Source organism: Rutilus rutilus (assembly GCF_951802725.1).
Source record: "Rutilus rutilus genome assembly, chromosome: 5".
Taxonomy (NCBI): Eukaryota; Metazoa; Chordata; class Actinopteri; order Cypriniformes; family Leuciscidae; genus Rutilus; species Rutilus rutilus.
Window position 1 is genome coordinate 28,599,865 of NC_140213.1, and position 17,966 is coordinate 28,617,830.

The 17,966-nt window shown below is 37.5% G+C and overlaps 1 protein-coding gene across 4 annotated transcripts in view; it reads right to left on the reverse strand.

Moving 5' to 3' along the window:
• gdpd4a (glycerophosphodiester phosphodiesterase domain containing 4a) overlaps positions 1-17,966 on the reverse strand; it is a 35,974-nt gene that overhangs the window by 14,075 nt on the left and 3,933 nt on the right. For 2 of the 4 annotated variants that reach the window (XM_084410101.1, XM_084410103.1), the window contains exons 2-5: positions 10,715-10,958; positions 2,204-2,307; positions 235-328; positions 93-152 (exon numbers count right to left, since the gene is read on the reverse strand). In XM_084410101.1, the coding sequence (XP_084266227.1) occupies positions 93-152; positions 235-328; positions 2,204-2,307; positions 10,715-10,897 (441 nt within the window). In that variant the 5' untranslated portion in view covers positions 10,898-10,958. Of the gene's footprint in view, positions 1-92; positions 153-234; positions 329-2,203; positions 2,308-10,714; positions 10,959-16,636; positions 16,794-17,966 lie in introns of those variants that run through there. The other 2 variants (XM_084410100.1, XM_084410102.1) reach the window with 2 other exon arrangements.

A 17,966-nucleotide genomic window follows, 5' to 3' on the forward strand; every position in this document is an offset into this window, starting at 1 on the left:
TGGTAACGCAGATATGGAATGAATACAAATGTGCACGATGGGGTGTCATTCACAGTAAGAGTGAATGATGAAAAGACTGTTTCTTTGATCACCTTGTGGCTCCAGTGGAGGTAAAGCCTCTGTCCTTCAGAGAGAAGGCACACCGCTAGGACCTGCAAACATCAAGACCACAACATTAATTATGAGGACAGGCGGAGGCTGCAACGCTTTGTTGTTGTTGTTCAGTGTTCTCACCAGCAGGAGGGCGATGTAAGTGAAGAGGGCGGCAGCGACCACTAGCAACACCACTGACCACGGGAACCAGAATCCCAGGTTCCCGAAGTTAAACCTGCATGAATAAAGATCAGATTTTTGTAAATAATAGATTAAGTTTTTTTTTGGTTGAGAATATCAAAATAAATAAATAAAATAATCCATCCCTCTGCATCATTCTCAGGGATTGGTGCCAACTGTATCAGAAAATTGCAGGATTTTTTTTTTTTTTTTTTACTATACTATATCACCCAAGTATGTATAATCATAATAAATTATTAAAGGGGTCATATAATGGTACATGCACTTTTACAAGTTGATTGTACTGAAATGTGTGTTGGCAGTGCCTGTACACAACCATCATATAATGATAAAAATCCATCCAGTGTTTGTTTTTTTAATCTCCTTATATGTTTTCCCGTCTCAAATCGAGCCGTCCGACCGTGTAATTGACAGCAGCGTTTCAACACAGACCAACTTCTGAACACTCCATGTGTATTGTGTCAAAACGGGGTGAGCAAAGCTCATTATCATTTAAAGACACATGCACTTAAATGGCGTGCTGAAAACAGAGCTGTTTTTGACCAGGTAAAATTAGTGTTTTCTTACAATACTAATGAGAATTTTTAATTAAAGTATATTACAAACTTTTAATTTAGACCCTAAAGAATCATATTAACTTGTACAAAAATGGCATTATATGACCCCTTTAAGAACTGTTAGCAATAAACTTTATGCCAAACGCCACATGAACAAACAGGAAAACAGGTCTCATAGCATCTACTTGTCGGAGAAAGTGTTAACAGAATGAGTACAACATGAATCGATGGCGTTATCTATGGACTTTAAGGTAATCAGCTGACCCAACAAGTTATTTTTATTGTGGCCATTTTATTAAATTTTAATATCTGAATGTTAGTGAGAAGAAGAAAAATAAAAAACTTTTAGTATGTGACTGCATGAACTGTAGCCTGGAAATCCAGAACTAAATCTGAAAGATTAATGGTCTGGCGTCGACTAATGAAAATCGTCCAGCTCGAGGGGCGGCACCAAGCATGCATTTGAAAATCTCACTGCACGCAATTGGATAACACTACGACCAATCACAACAAGTTATTGCTTAGCTACCAGCGGAGCTAACTGGTAGATTAGACTCTTACTGTATCTGGTCGGCAAAACAGCAAAAACGCCCTTCTTGCAAAGGAATGATTCGAGCGCCGTCTTCTGTTCCTCTTTTAGATAAAAAGCCAAGTCTAACTCGTTCATTGTAGCGGCCAAAGCCGTTTCAAACAACTGGTGTTCATCCATAGCCATCTTGCAATGTTTACTAATGACTTTGACGTCACAGCGCTGTCGTCATCTGTTTTGCTCGCCTCTGGCCCGCCTATATCAGATAACCCGATGTGATTGGTGCAGTTCGGATACAAGGGCATATTTAATGAGCATCATTACTCGACGCCAGAGTAAACTCGCTGAGCAAATTCAACTTGTGCTCTCGCAAGAACTCTGGATTTCCAGGGTACATGAACTGATTATTGAAATAAATTATATAAATAAATAACATGAATAAATTATAAATTACATAAATACATTTTATATAAATTTCTTATAATGATATATCTCTACATATACATATATTTATATATATATATATATATATATATATATATATATATATATATATATATATATATAAAACATTCAAATATAATGGAAATTAATAGAGACATGCAAATTCCTAATATTTCATTTTTATTTAAAAAAAAAGAAGTTTCTATGCCTTCTATAATGTAAATCAAATCAATCAACAAATGAATTATTTATTAATTAGTTAATTATTTATTATTTCATTAGTAAGCCATATAGACACAGAAATGGCATGGTTTCTTTGAGTGACCCATCAGTCTAATTGTGTGTCAGTCCATCTGTCTGTCCATCCCGAGACACTCACCAGTCAAAGTCATTGTAGTCATTCTGCGCCTCACTCCAGAAGTACAGGAATACCAGGGTCAGGAAAAACGTTACGATGAGGAGAGCGAAACTACCACACTCCAACTGCAAAACAGAGCCATCATGAGCCGTGATAACACCCACAGCCCACACCCCACCACAGTTACTCAACAGTGTGAAAACTCAAGAGGAGGATCAAATTGAAGCATCACATGAGGCAAACGCAGACTTTGAAATTCAAATAGTTGCTTTCGAGCTGTACAGGACGGCCCGGCTCAGCGTGCAGCAATAATACAGTGAGTCATCAGGCTGGTTTTAAATGACTCAATGAATGATGCTTTCTGAGTCATACTGCAACTTATCGGCACTGAAACCAGCTCGATTTAGAAAGCAGCCCACCAGCTGAACAAGAGCTGCACTTGCTGTGTTCAAGAAAACTAATCAGCACATACAGGAAAAGTGCACTGATAAGTGCTTTCTATTGAGCAGCATGAGTGGCTTCAGCAGACATTCTGGTTAAGGGGAAATTATTCATAGATCTTCACGAAACAAGCCCCTTGAGAGAGAACAATATGTTAGAGAATGGAAACACTTGATATATGTGGTGTACTCAATACCAGCATGCACTGGGTTTATTCATCTTAAAGGGATACTTTTTTTTGCGTAATAATCAAGAAACTTTGCTGCAGTACCATGGGTGAAGCAGGCGTAATGATATGACGCAGCGCATGCCGCCTGATAATAGGCTACCGAGCTGGGGACTATTATCAGGCGCTGCGTCATATCATTACGCCTGCTTCACCCATGGTACTGCAGCAAAGTTTCTTGATTATTACGCAGGAATGAGAGTATAGTTCCTAGCCATATCAGCCTAGAAAATCGCAACTTTACATTTTCCGTCGGTCTTAGTACACGATGTAACTACAGAAGAGTCAAGTTTTAAATAGGAAAAATATCGAAACTCTTTGTTCATTTTTTTGAGAGAGATGCTAATGGTCTTGTCCGGTTCAATTCATTATGCTAAGCTATGCTAAAAGTGGGACCCCCAGACCCGGAGATCGGCTGAATGGATTAGAAAATGATAAAACTCAACTGTTTAACTCTGGAGGAGTTGTAAAATGAGCCTATTTCCAAAAAAAGTGGAGTATCCCTTTAATGTCTGTGCATATAATGGTAATATATCAACATCAAATTAAAGGGTTAATTCACCCAAAAATGAAAATTAGCCCATGATTTACTCAGTCATCCTAGGTGTATATGACATTCTTCTTTCAGATGAATACAATCAGAGTTATATATTTTTTTAGCGCTTTTAAGGTAGCAAAGGAATAGAGAGGCAAGGTCATGGGTTTGATTGCCAGGGAATGCTTGAACCGATTAAATGTAAGCTTAGAATGCAATGCAATTTGCTTTAGATAAAAGCAACTACCAAAATTGCTACATGTAAAATGTAAATGTATTTGCACTTGGTGATTTTGGACACATGAATACATGAAACGGGTTTAAAGTGAGTGCTGTGACAAATGAGAAAACTACAGTGAATGCATGACATTTTACTTTCAATTAAAGGAATTTTTTTAAATAAACATATTTCATTCATTAAGATGAAAATAAATTCTTGATATTTAATTTAAAATATTGTTTATAAACTCTATGCCCTTTCAAAAGTGATTTATGAAGCAGTTATTTTAGTGTATCATATTATGAATTATTACTATTGTTTAATGTATTTTTCTTTCATCTTTAGTTTGTTTTTATTTACTTCCAGTTAGTAATTTAAGTGTTTTAAATAAGTTTTTCATTTAATATTTATTCTTTATTTCAATTACCAAAAATGTTTTTAATAGTTTTAGTTAATGATAATAGCTCTAATAAGAAATAACTGAAATGTACGGTGGCCGAGAGAGCTCAACGCGCAGCAACTGAAGAAAACACATGCAAACAGAAAAAAACACCCACAAATTAAGAAAACATCTTCATCAGTTTCACAACACAACCAAATACAGAAACGCTCTGCAAAAAGCACAGAACACAATAGAAATGTTTCCAGGGGAACCAAATAAGTGACGAACCCGGCTGGGACGTGCTTACAGCTCAAAAGTCTACTTTATTTTTTATTTTTTTTATTTTTTTGTTGCAAAACATACAGAGATGACATTTTTATGACATACAACTTGTATACAATATGTTGTATACATGTTTAATGTCATCAGAATACAAAACTAAAATAAATAAATAAATAAATAAAAAAGATAGAGAAAAAGAACATGAGGGAAAGATATTAATCTATACATGATCAGTTACACTGTACAAATTTTTTCATGTTATGTTAAAATTTTCATAAAGAAAAGTTTCATAAGAAATGTTAGATAGGGTCCAAAGTTTTAAAGTGGAGACAGTCACACACAGATATATAGCGCATATTTGAAAAGCTTTTTTGTAAAAAAAAAAAAAAAAAATTATAATAATAATAATAATAATAAATAAATATATATATATATATATTTGCAACCGTTATGTTAACAGCATTATATTTCTGTCGTAAGAACAGCTATTCAGCTGATGGACATTGCTTTGGGAGCTGCTGCGTTGTCATGGGAACATCCCAGGTGAAAATAATGAGGAAATTACATTGTCTTTCATTGCTCCCTTCATCAAGTGCATTCCAAACGGCTACATGATGGCACACTGGTGCCCTGCTCACTCCACAGTCCCACTTCAAGGGCTCTGCCGTCTGCCCTTCGAAGGAAGTAGGGCATAGGGATGCTCACGAGCAATAAGCACGTCCCAGCCGGGTTCGTCACTTATTTGGTTCCCCTGGAAACATTTCCGTTGTGGTCTGTGTTATTTGCAGCGCGTTTCTGTATTTGGTTGTGTTGTGAGTATTTGGAGCACACGTGTGTTGTGAAACTGATGAAGATGTTTTCTTAATTTGCGGGTGTTTTTTTTCTATTTGCATGTGTTTTCTTCAGTTGCTGCGCGTTGAGCTCTCTCGGCCACCGTAGAAATGTGACCCTGGATCACAAAACCAGTCACAAGTCGCACGGGTATATTTGTGGCAATAGCCAACAATACATTGTATGGGTCAAAATGATCGATTTTTTTCTTTTATGCCAAAAATCATTAGGATATTAAGTAAAGATCATGTTCCATGAAGATATTTTGTAAATGTCCTACCGTAAATATATAAAACATTTACTTTTGTGAGTGAATGCAGCACAATCGCGAACATAAATGGACAACATTAAAGGCGATTTTCTCAATGTTTCGATTTTTTTGCACCCTCAGATTCCAGATTTTCAAATAGTTGTATCTCGGCCAAATATTGTCCTATTGTAAAATGTACCCATGTGACTGGTTTTGTGGTCCAGGGTCACACATAGTTAATAGTTTAAGCATCTCTCAATCAATGATATGGGCTAACAGTGTGATAATCTAATAATCATAAAATACATATACATAATAAAAATATAAATTTGAAAATAAATATTGTATTTTTGCCTGTGTCTGCCTTTTACTGAACTCACTACAGCAGATTGCTAGAATTATAATTTTATAATCTGACCAAAATAATGAATCTTATAAAGCAGATTATGTTGTTCGTCTTTGAGCAACCTATGATGCCTAATCATGCTGTCAAGGTAGAAAGCACACAATGGGCCGGTTTCACAGACAGGGCTTAAGATTAAGCCAGGATTAGGCCTTAGTTCAATTAGGACATTTAAGTGGCTTTTATTAAAGTGCCTCTTTAAATGTACATCTTAAGACAAAACGATGGCACTGACATATTGACATATCAGTGCTCTCCGTTAAGACAGCTCAAACATGCATTTTAGTCTGGGACTAGACTTTAAGGTGCACTGTGTAATTTATAGCGTCATCTAGTGGTGAAGTTGCGAATTGCAACCAACAGAAGTTACGGTGGCCGACAGGAAAAGATGTCGTCGTCTGAGACAGCAGAGATTAGCCAGTTAAGCATTGAGGTTTCTTTACAAAAGTAAATTAAGAAATTAGGTTTACTTAATTACTCAGAAAAACGATATGTTATTGCGAATATTATTGTTACTTGTTCATCATTGTGTCAGTGTTTTATTCGCTGACTTTAGCTAGCTTCTTTGCACGGATAACAACATAGTGACATTTGTCCGTTTAGGGCTACTGTAGAAACATGTCGGCGCATTTCAATGTAATGGCGCTTTTCCACTGCATGGTACGGTACGGCTCGGTTCGGTACGGCACGCTTTGGCGCTTTTCCACTGCATGGTATGGTACGGCTCGGTTCGGAACGGCTCACTTATGGCGCATTTCCACTGCATGGTACTAGGGCTGGTCCGAATACCATTTTTTGAGCTTCGAAGCTTCGATAGGAATTAACATCGAATATTCGAAGCTTCGGAGGGAGGGGGCTGAACATATTCTTCTCTCTAATAAATCTCTATGTGTCTGTCTGTTTGCATTTAGATTATTTATCTTGCATTTTGAACCGTTCATCCAATCGACTTCACGAGTGCAGTGTCACATTTGGTGCAATATAGACACGCGAAACGTGACACGTTCAGAATTAATAAACTTTTAATACAGAACAGCGCGAGCGGGAAGCGCGCGCGCCTCACGCGCAGGGCTCCGAGAACGGACACTGCACTAGTGATACAAAACACAGCCTAATATTTTTCTGAGTAACAAATAACTCTCAAATCAGAAATCAGCAGCACAGTAATTACTGACACAGTAAAGGGTAGGCTAATATATTGTTTCTATTCTATTTCCACAATGTCAAAGCAACACAGCTTACAAGCTCAGGCATGCACTTCTGCCCATACAAACTCCGCTGTTCTGCGCTCTAAAATAAGAGTATTGTATTTCGCCCAAAAATGCTAAAAAAATAACCGAGAGCGTTTTAGGCTATATCATGTTATAGCCAGATATGACGACGCTTACAGCACGCGTCACCGCAGATCAGCATCTATTCATCAAGCCAACGTGCAAACTATCGCAAATCAAAGTGAAAGTGGTCGCAGATGCTTTAACACACAATCAACTTCATTAAAAGTAAAGAACCGAAATGATCTTACCAGGGCTGTTGCGCGCTCTCTTATTGCGGTCTTTGATTTAGAAATTTTAGCTGACGATCAGTAAAATGCAGCTGTTGCTGGTGAAGTGCACTCCATTACATCTGCCTATAGCGCGGGATTTGAAGTTCGGATTCATATCCGTTTTGCAAAAACACATTTATGTGTTCATTGTTCATATTGATAAATCAGAGAGAGCTATTCGATCTGAGAAAACGCATGACAGCCCCATTCAAGCGCGAATGGGAACCGTTTCTAGGGGGATGCCAGGTGTGAAAATTTTTTTTTTTTTAAACGAATATTCGAATGTCAAATTTGAAAATCGAATACCAACCCACCGACCGAATATTCGAATACTCGAATATTCTGGTACAGCCCTACATGGTACGGTACGGTACGGCTCGCTTCGGCTCGCTTTAAATGGTACCACCTCTGTTGAGGTTCCAAGCGTACCGTACCGATACTAAAATGTGACGTGAAACACTGCAGAGCACTGATTGGTCAGACAGAATCATCTCTACCAGCGTCATTGTATTTACGACACGAGACACTAAACCCGCTAGATTTAAATAGCCAGTAGACAACAGCCAACGCTGTAGCACCCGTTTTAAAAGTATTTGCTTCAAAAAAAAAAGAAATGGCTGAATCGTGGTCAGTGGACGAGGTGCAGACGTTCCTCTCGTTGGTTGCCGAGGAGTGGATGGGGAAACACGGAATGAAAAATTCGCATTTAATATGATGATGTCATGGTAGTAAAGACGGCAACTATAACGATCAGTCTACTAACTGCAGTGGAAAAGCAACCGAGCTAAAGCGAGCCGAACCGTGCTGTACTGAGTCGAGTCGTACCACGCAGTGGAAAAGCAAAGCGAGCCGAACCGTTCCGCGCAGAGTCGAACCGTACCGAGCCGAACCGAGCCGTACCATGCAGTGGAAAAGCGCCATAAGGGGACCCGCGGTGTATGTAGATTAAAATGGCTCATTCTAAGGTAATAAAAACATTACGGTTCATATCTTTATACACCACTGAAAACAGTTATGTATATGATATTGCATTTCTGTCAACAGATCCTCCTAAATATTACACAATGCACCTTTAACCCTTTCACACGTAAGTTTAAAATATTCTGGCTGACCCCCCAGCGTGAGTTTTTCAAGGCGACCGTTATTTAGAATGTGTCACTTTATGGTTTCCATGGTGACGCGTCATTGTTTGTCATGTGACACACCCACTGATCTATATAATGACTGGATAGCTCATGACGTTCTAAACTGCCACTAGGCAGTGAAGCCACCGGAAGTGTTCGAGCGGCCATCTTACGATTCCCTACCAGCAGAGGGATCCAACGCCCGTTATACAGAGATTGGTAGCTCCGACGGCACTTTTAAGATGACCCGATGTGCAGCATACAAATGTAAGACGACGTTCACAAAGGGATGTATAACAAGTGCCCACAGGTTGTAATTCAAGCCCTATAAGTAGTAATTTATATGCAATATTGTCGCTATGCCCGTGTTGTTTTCTCCGAGGCAAGAGCTGCTGCATCTTCAAAAATCAACGATAAAACAGTCAACAGTATCCTATAAGAAACCTCAGAGCAGCAATAATCACAATTAAGTGTCCAATAGCGACACCATTTGACAGCTTCAAAAGAGCTTCGTGCAGAGTCCGTTTACCGTTACATTAACCCATACAATTTGTATTAAGCATTTCCTGAACATGTAACTTGCTAATCAAACACTTTATATGAACAAACTACTAATCTATAAAACACAATCGGTCTTCCGACCTTTTAATATTGTGTGAATTGATGTTGATATGCGCGAGGGAGAGAGAGCAATACAGCGCTTGTGTTGTTTGAAGGCGCTGAGAGTGCGCGCGCGCGGCCGGGGCTCTTTCTGCTTGTATGCGCTCTGTCCACTGATCTAAATAATTCGTTGTTACGACGACTTGTTCCCTCGTTTTAATAAATCGTGGACACGTTTAACTAATTCCCTCCCTCATTTTGATTTAACGAATTACAACGTGGCCACAATATAATAAAACGAGGGAACAAATTAGTATTGTGCTGAGGTATTATTAATTCGGACGTGGCTACGAAACAATATTCACATGAATATTCACCAATTCAAAAAAATATAGGTCTTTAGCATTCACTATTTAATTAATAGTATCAAACTGTTTTTCTTACCTGTGAAGATAGCTTTTCAGTGAAGGCCGACTAGTGTTCTCGTACAGCTTTTAATTCCTTTTGCAAAGAAATTGCCGTTTTTTAATAAGCTGGAAAAATATTCGACTTTAAACAAATACCCATTTAAATGCTAAGGGTGTTTGCGTTGTAAAAAATGTGCAGGGAGACTTTAGATTTTAAAACGGTGTCTCCTTAGGCAATGTTTTTTTCAGTCAAATCATAAAATTTCCTATTGATTCAATAGAACGCATGAGCTCACTAGGGAATACCAATATGGCGGCGCGGTGGCTTCACTGTTCATGACGTCATGAGCTATCCAGTCATTCTATATAGATCAGTGGACACACCGCAGCAGCAACAGCGATGAATAAATGATGATCTGCTTTTATGTCATTTTTCCTTTTTTATTACAAATATTCACAAATTTGTTAGCTATGGCATGAAATATCTGATATTCCGATTGTCAAATATATGCAAGTGGAACTGTTTTGTTGTTAAACACCTTTATAATGATCGCGTTAGTTGAGCTGTATGCGCGATGGCCGCCGCCTTCTTAGTTTGTGCCGCAGACGCAGTTCAGAGAATCAGATCTGTTGGATTTACAACACGTGAATTCATCCACTTCTCCTGAAATACATAAAAGTGGCTGGTGAACTGGGAGAAGAATAGAGTAAACTTTAAAGTTACTTACACAATGTGTATCTGATATGAATAAAATGTGTCTAATTATAATGGAAAGGATTATTATTGCCTCTTCCATAGACATCAGTGTGTATTTACTCTAAATGTATTGTTTTTTTAGTACTTATGTGAATTTATATGTCTGAAACCTAAAATAAACATTATGTGGTTGAAAACACTGAAAAGTTGTGATATATGACAGCTCTGAGCGCGCCTGTCTCTGGCTCAGCGCCAGCCAACGCGCGAAAGCACATTTGAATTTAGCAGTTGATCACGTCATGCACTGACCGTTCTAATCACACCGGTGTGATCGTACGCTCCAGGGACCAGCCTAGACTGATCACACCGGTGTGATCGTACGCTCCAGCGACCAGCCTAGACTGATCACACCGGTGTGATCGTACGCTCCAGCGACCAGCCTAGACTGATCACACCGGTGTGATCGTACGTGCGAAAAGGTTAAGCCTTGTCTGTGAAACTGGGGGTATGTTTTGGAACAGAACCTGAATGTAAACCATCATAAGGAGGAGTTTAAAAGCAATATGAGGGACTTCAAGCATCTTTTCTCACCCGACTACAGCAGCATTCCCCCGGCTGGGCTTTGGCACGCTGGTAGCGTCTCCACTGGCAGCCGTACAGGCCGGCCAGACACGAGACAAACGGCTGGTGCTCATAGCGCTGCAGCAGCTGCCGCCGCACCACCTTTAGCTTCCCCAGCTTCAGTCTGGACAGGCTCACCGGAGAGCGGCCCATAGATCAGCCGCTCCCCTGCATGGAGCGGCCCGGAGCAGACGGATGGAGACAAAGAAAGAATCTGCAAGAGACAAAGAGAGAGATCGTGAAGATTTTTCTCACTGTTCTCCAATTATATTGAATCCTATGGAGTGACATATCAAGCTACAGCGAGAGAATAACGATCATAATAATTACATTGACAATTCCTCCAGTCACATGTCAACTCTACTGTGTTTCCTGACAGAATGAGGCTTGTTAACAAAGGACCCTTCAAAAACCTTTAACAAACAGCACTCGTGACACAAATAAACTACAATCTCTAAGGGCCTCCCATGGGCCCCTGCCCTGCCAGAACACTCACATCTTCTCCACATAACCACACAGATCACTCATGAAATCATCATGACATCACCAATTCTTCTTTTTTATGGAATACTGCAGTCTATTATAAATGATTTATCCGTTCACTTCATTATTATTTTTTTAATTCATGTGACCTCGGAATCTGGCATCAAAATATCTTCCCCTCCCTCTTGCAGTGACATCATCTCTTCTCTGATGATGTGTTTACTGGCGCGAGGGCGGGACAACCTGTCAATCAAAGGGATCCAATAGCAAACCACAACCATCCAAACAATTCTAATCAATGAAATCAAATAATCATGTTAACTCAGGGTTTACAAATGTACAATAATGTTCAAAATGTAGACTTTTTAAAAGAAAATTAGACTTTTATTTAGCAATTGCATTAAAATGATCAAAAGTGACAGTAAAAACATTTGTTACAAAGATTTATATTTCTTATAAAGGCTGTTCTTTTGATTTATCAAAATATCAAGCAACACAACTATTTATATTAATAAGAAATGTTTCTTGAGAAGCAAAATATTAGAATGATTTCTGAAGGATCATGTGGTACTGAAGACTGGAGTAATGATGCTGAAAATTCAGTTTTGCATCACAGGAATACATTACATTTGAAAATATATTCAAATAGAAAAGAGTTTATTTAAAATTTCACAATATTACTTTCTTCACTGTATTTTTGCATGCAGCCTTGGTGAGCGGAAGAGATACATATCTTACCAACCCAAAACTTTTGAATTAGAGCACATGGTAAACCAGTGAACCCAGAATTAACCATTTCAAGTAAGAAAAGCTCATTGCAAAGTTTACATCAAGTTATTCATCCAATTTACTGTTGCTTATTCATTTACATTTCTTGTTTAGACACTGCACAATGGCTCGACTCAGAGATATGGACTGGATCGTTTATCATCTTTGTCCCAGACTGGGCGGTCCGATAGAGGATCTGAAAGGGGAATTCAGTGGGGAATAATGCCTGACCCGCCTCTGATCTCCAGACAGACACATCAGGAGAAGAGCAGCTTCCCCCTCACAAAGCAGCTAAACCGGTTAGTAGATATTAAGGCGGCGGATTACAGTAAAAACAGAAGAGATGTGATCCAGAACGCTCACTGCTCAAGTAAATCGAGACAAAACAGACACTGATAAACTCTAGCAAAAAAGCGGCAAAAGCAAAGGCATTAGGGTAGGCAGTATTACTAAATCTGTTTTATTTCTTGAGTCAGAACAGCATTTAGAACAAACATAGTTTTCATTTAACACTCTTCAATGCACCTTTAAGTAAAGTAAGTACACTGAAGTTGTCATTTGTTCACTTCATGAATAACGAGATCACAGAAGCATGACATAACCGCGTGCTTCGTTCCGCTGGGATGTCATAGTTGTCAGCGTACCACGTGTCGTGGCCTTAAGGGTTTAAACTTCAGGGAAGCGAGAGACATGCTTGAGGTCTTTGGCTCGTGCTGTAGTAGTCTGACGTCGAGGTCGGCTCTAATGAGAATACCTGCGCTTAAGCCCCGTCCTGACTGGCTGTTGTCATGGTGATGACTGTCCTTGAGTGAAAGTGTCCCATCAGGATGTGTCTCCGCGGAGGGAAGCGTTACATTAGTTTCATTAGAATAAACAGACATTTATTCCCAGTTTTACAGCAAAAAAAGTCATTTCTTAATACTTTTTTTGTCTTGTTTTGCAGTAAAAATATCTATGTATATCCATAAAACATGAAAAATGTAAGCAATACTGCATGAGATCTTAAGGCTCGTTTTAACAGAACAAACCTTTGTGATGCTAATGCAAAAAAATTATAATAATATACATATATTTGTTTTTAAGTAATATATATATATATATATATATAGTAATTATATTAAGTCAAATTTGTAAAGACTTTTTGCGTCACATCTTATGACACAATGTCAGTGCTAAAATATTCATAGTCATTCACTTTTATGTACACAAGGCATAATTTCCTGAAAGGTAAAATATGACGTTGTAACTAAGATATCCACAATGCAGATGAGATAACAGACGAAATTAAGTTTTGCATGGTGGGTCACACAATCATAAACTAAGAAAACACTGAACAAGCCAAAGATGTCACACGCTGACAAAAATCTAATATATCAAGTATACAAAGCAACATCATAAAAACACTGTTGTTTGATTGACAGATTTTGAATACCTCACTGATGTAGCCATTAAATCAAACAGTATAGCCTGTGAACGGCAGCCCTTTAAAAGCACTACAGGCTGCAAGAATAAATAAATGACTCAGGTTTTTACAAATATTCTAAGAATATTTTATATACTTTGTCAGTTTTATTCTATTTTCTAATTTTATTTAACGTAATATAAAAATAGATTAAGAAAAAATACAATATTAATACAGTAATATTGTGAAATATTATCACAATTGAACTTACCGGGTTTTTTTCTTTTCTTTTTTTCTGTGATGTCAAATCTGAGTCTTTACTCCAGTCTTCAGTGTCAAATGATTTCAGAAATCATTCAAATATGCTGATTTGCTGCCCAAGAAATATTTCTTATTATTATCAATGTCGAAAACAGTTGTGCTGCTTCATATTTTTGTGGAAACCAATCAAACCATGATACATTTTTCTACTATGAATGGAAAGTTCAGAAAACATTAGTAACATTATAAATATCTTTGCTGTCACTTTCATTTATCAATATAAATAGTAATAATTTAAATATATATATTATTATATGCATTATTAACCCTTTAATAATACAAATACAAAATATTATATATTGTTATTATATTTTACATATTAGAATGATTTCTGAAGGATAATTTGACACTGAAGACTGAACTGGAGTAATGGCTGATGAAAATTCAGCTTTGCATCACATAAATAAATTAGATTGTAAAGTATATTCAAATAGAAAACCATTATTTTACATTGTAATAATATTTCACAATATTACCGTTTTTTTCTGCATTTTTGATCAATTAAATGCAGGCTTGATGAGTAAAGAGACTTCTTTTAAATACAATAAAAATGGTAATGTTTCCAAACTTTTGACCGGTACATATCGTATAACTTCATCAAATATTTTAAATATAATTTTAATGTAATATGCATTTATGCATTATAAACTAAAACCCTCGACACAGAGGAGACACTGATAACAAGTTTGTTATCTGAAATTCATGGGCGCCGCCTTGAACACAAAGAATTACAGATTGTCATGAGGTTAAACAACGTTTCGATCAGCAGCTCCTGTCTTCTCATTAGCTAATGGAAGATCATGCCATCTTAACTGCGACCCAGAATACACAGCGCTACGGTGCTCATTTCTGAATATCCGTCCCACATAAAGCCAATTTCCTCGTAGTGAGATTTAGATGCTAAAAAAACTGAAACCATAAACAGCTCCCTGACACAAAGTAAAAAAAATTCCTTTTGAAAGTGTTAATTTGACAATGAAATGTAATGTAAATATTACAACATCTCTGTCATGCCCTTTGACCGAGAATTATGCAATTATGGCACAGTAAACCTCAGCAGTAAAACATTTTCCTCGCCTATCTAGCATGCTAAGTAACTAACTTAAGTTGAAATTACACAATAAAACGTATTGCTGACATCACAACTTTAAACAGTCCTCAGGCCATCAGTCAAATGACTGAAACAGCTCTCAGTCCCATCTCCACCAGTAAACACATATTAACAAGAGTCTGAAGGATTGTAATAGAACTGGTACTGGTTTTCTGTGCATGAGGCCACAAGTCTTTAATATGGAATGACTGAAGGAGATTGAGTTATGCGTCTAATTAATCAGAGTAAAAGCATTCTCACGCGTCGTCTCAACGGTGTAAAACACAACGCAGCAGAGAGAGGCTGCGCTTCATGCTCGCCGAGGCACAACGCTTTGTTTAGACATAAATAAACAATGCACACAAATAATGAGTGCCGTTAGTGGCAGCAGGGCTATTGTTCATTCTTGCCCTGAATCACTCAGGGCAAGTCTCTCCCTCCAAATTCAATTCAATAAAAGGCTTTATTGGCAAGACAAGGCTACTAAGCATTGCCAGATTTTAGTTTTCTAATATTCCTGTATGATTTATCTAATGTAGTTTTGTTTATTTCATCCAAAGCAGTCCACATTGCATTCAAGGTATATATTTTATCAGCTCATGCATTCTTCGGGAATCAACCCCATGACTCTGGTGTTAGTGCTCTTTTGGGGTTTTATACAGAGTAAAAAAAAAAAGGTTGCTGCCTTATATTTTTAAGTACAATCAACTTGGATGTTTAAGTCATTTCAACTTAAATTACATTAAACTGACTTAAAAAATTAGTTGAATATTGTATAACTTATAAAAAAAGTAGCAAATTGCCTAACTTATTTGATGAGCAATGTAATCATATGTTGTCATAACTTTTTGATCATAGAATTTTTTTCAGTCTATGTGGTCAGCTTGCCAGGGTGTTTTTTAGTACCTTACTGGTCTAGATGATTCTATAGAATTGCTAGTTAGTAGCTAGGTTTTTTTTTTTTTTTTTTTTTTTTTTTTTGTTACTAGGTGGTTACTAACTGGCCCAGCAAGTCGACATATTTGAGATGTTATTCATGCCAGTGGTGATGCGGATTCAGTTTCAGTTTCAGTTACATGATAGGGTTAGCTAGAAGTGTAGCCTATTCAAATCACTAACCCTCAATATGAGCAGTAGCCTAGTCATGCTTGACTTAGCAAATGGCACTAATAAAAAAAAAGAAAGAAAGAAAAAGAAAGAAAGAAATCCCTTTAACACTTTGACCTGATCTCTCTCACACACACCAGCGCTTATCTATATCTATACAAAGAAGGAAATGACCTGTTCGGCCAGATACAGACAATCCTCTTACCAGCCGTATGTCAAACCTCTGGCGACAAACCATTCTGAATTAAAACAACACAAACATGGATTGATTTATCCCATATTGTCTGCTCAAACAGTTAACGTTACGTGTTCTATTCTTTAAAAATATAAAAACTATTAGGGTGGTATCAAATAGTAAAACTGTGGTATTTGGATATAGCCTACACATGGTAACTTAGGCTAGGCTACTGAATAATTACCATATTCATATAGTACAGCAGGGTAGTTGAAAAGTCACAGAACTTCAACCAGACAGCTGAACACACACACACACACACACACACACACAGAGACATACACATTTGTTTTCTCTGCATTTCCAGAAGCGTCTGAACACTGTAACTGCTCTATTCAGTGACACTGTCATTCATTTTCTTTGACAATAAAACACCTGATGGTGACTGACACACAACATCAATAGTTCGAACAGTTACAGGCTCATCGATGACGCCGCTTCGCCAAAGTAACTGATCATCACTGAAAGACACGTAGTTTCACTCACCAATCTTTTAGTGGTTATTCCGGTTATTAGTGATCATCGGCCGTAGTATCGAAAGATGATATCAGCTCCGAATCGATCAGAGGACCGTTAAAGCGTCTCTGTGTGTGTGTGAACAGCAGCTGCTGAACACCTGTTACTAACACACAGCAACACACTCACAATAAACTCCGCCCAGAGACTTTTCTCCCTGTCTCTCTCGCTCTCTCTCTTTCTCTCTGTCTCTCTCTCTCTACTTTGCATATTTTTTTGTTTATCTAAGAGGGTCTATATTTCACATTTATATTTAGGTATATAAATATCAACACTGTATACAGTATCAACACTGAACTGACTTCAGCTGAAATAGGCCTACTCTGTATTGTATAAAACGTTAATAGCCTACTGTATAGGTGACTTGACTAAACGGCAGCAAACCTATATTGTTTTTGTCACTAAATCGGTTAAAATTGTGACTGTTTGTCTGTGAAGTTTTATATAAAGAGAATATTTAGTTATCAATATAGTGTAGGTTTATTTTTTAGAACCAGTCACAATTGATTCAAATTACAAATGACAGCTTACCCTGACCTCAAAAAAAGTTCAACATTTGTGTTAAAACACACCATCATAATATAGTGACTCTTGTCTTACTGTAAGCAATGATATGATATACTGTAATTTTAGTTTACCAAAAATAACCCTACATGTTTGAAACAAAACAACAACAAACAAAACCACAGCTATAAACCAAGCATTTATGCAACTAGACTTTTGACTGAAAATCTCATAATTATGAGAGCTTGTGATAGCTTCCCTATGTGACAACTAGCCCGGTCTGCCTTATATATAACATTAAATATAAATAAACATGTATTCAGTGCCCCGTTCAGCTTGTCATACTGTATTAGACTCATTTATTGTGCAGAATGACTGAAGCGTTTCAGTGGCGATCAGAGCAACAGATGGTGACTGTGTAAATTACATCTCACGATACTGATCATATGCCTCTAAACTGCTGTTCTCACTTCAGTATTTCATTACACAGTCAAGATTACAGTCATTGCAGCTTTTAGCTTATTTAGTTAAGCTCTCTCTCTCTCTCTCTCTCTCTCTCTCTCTCTCTGTGTGTGTGTGTGGTAGCCTGATCTCCCTGAGACAAGAAACTCAATCTATGACACTTTTAGGGTATAAAAATACAATTGTCTTCAAACTAACTGCGTGTAAACTTGTACACTGCAGTCATTGAGTAACATTCTGGCTCAGTTGTATATGGGTCATGCTGGTACTTTTAAGCAGGACATTAGCAATCCATTTTCCAGTGGGTCAGTCGTGAAGAAAGCTAATCATATTT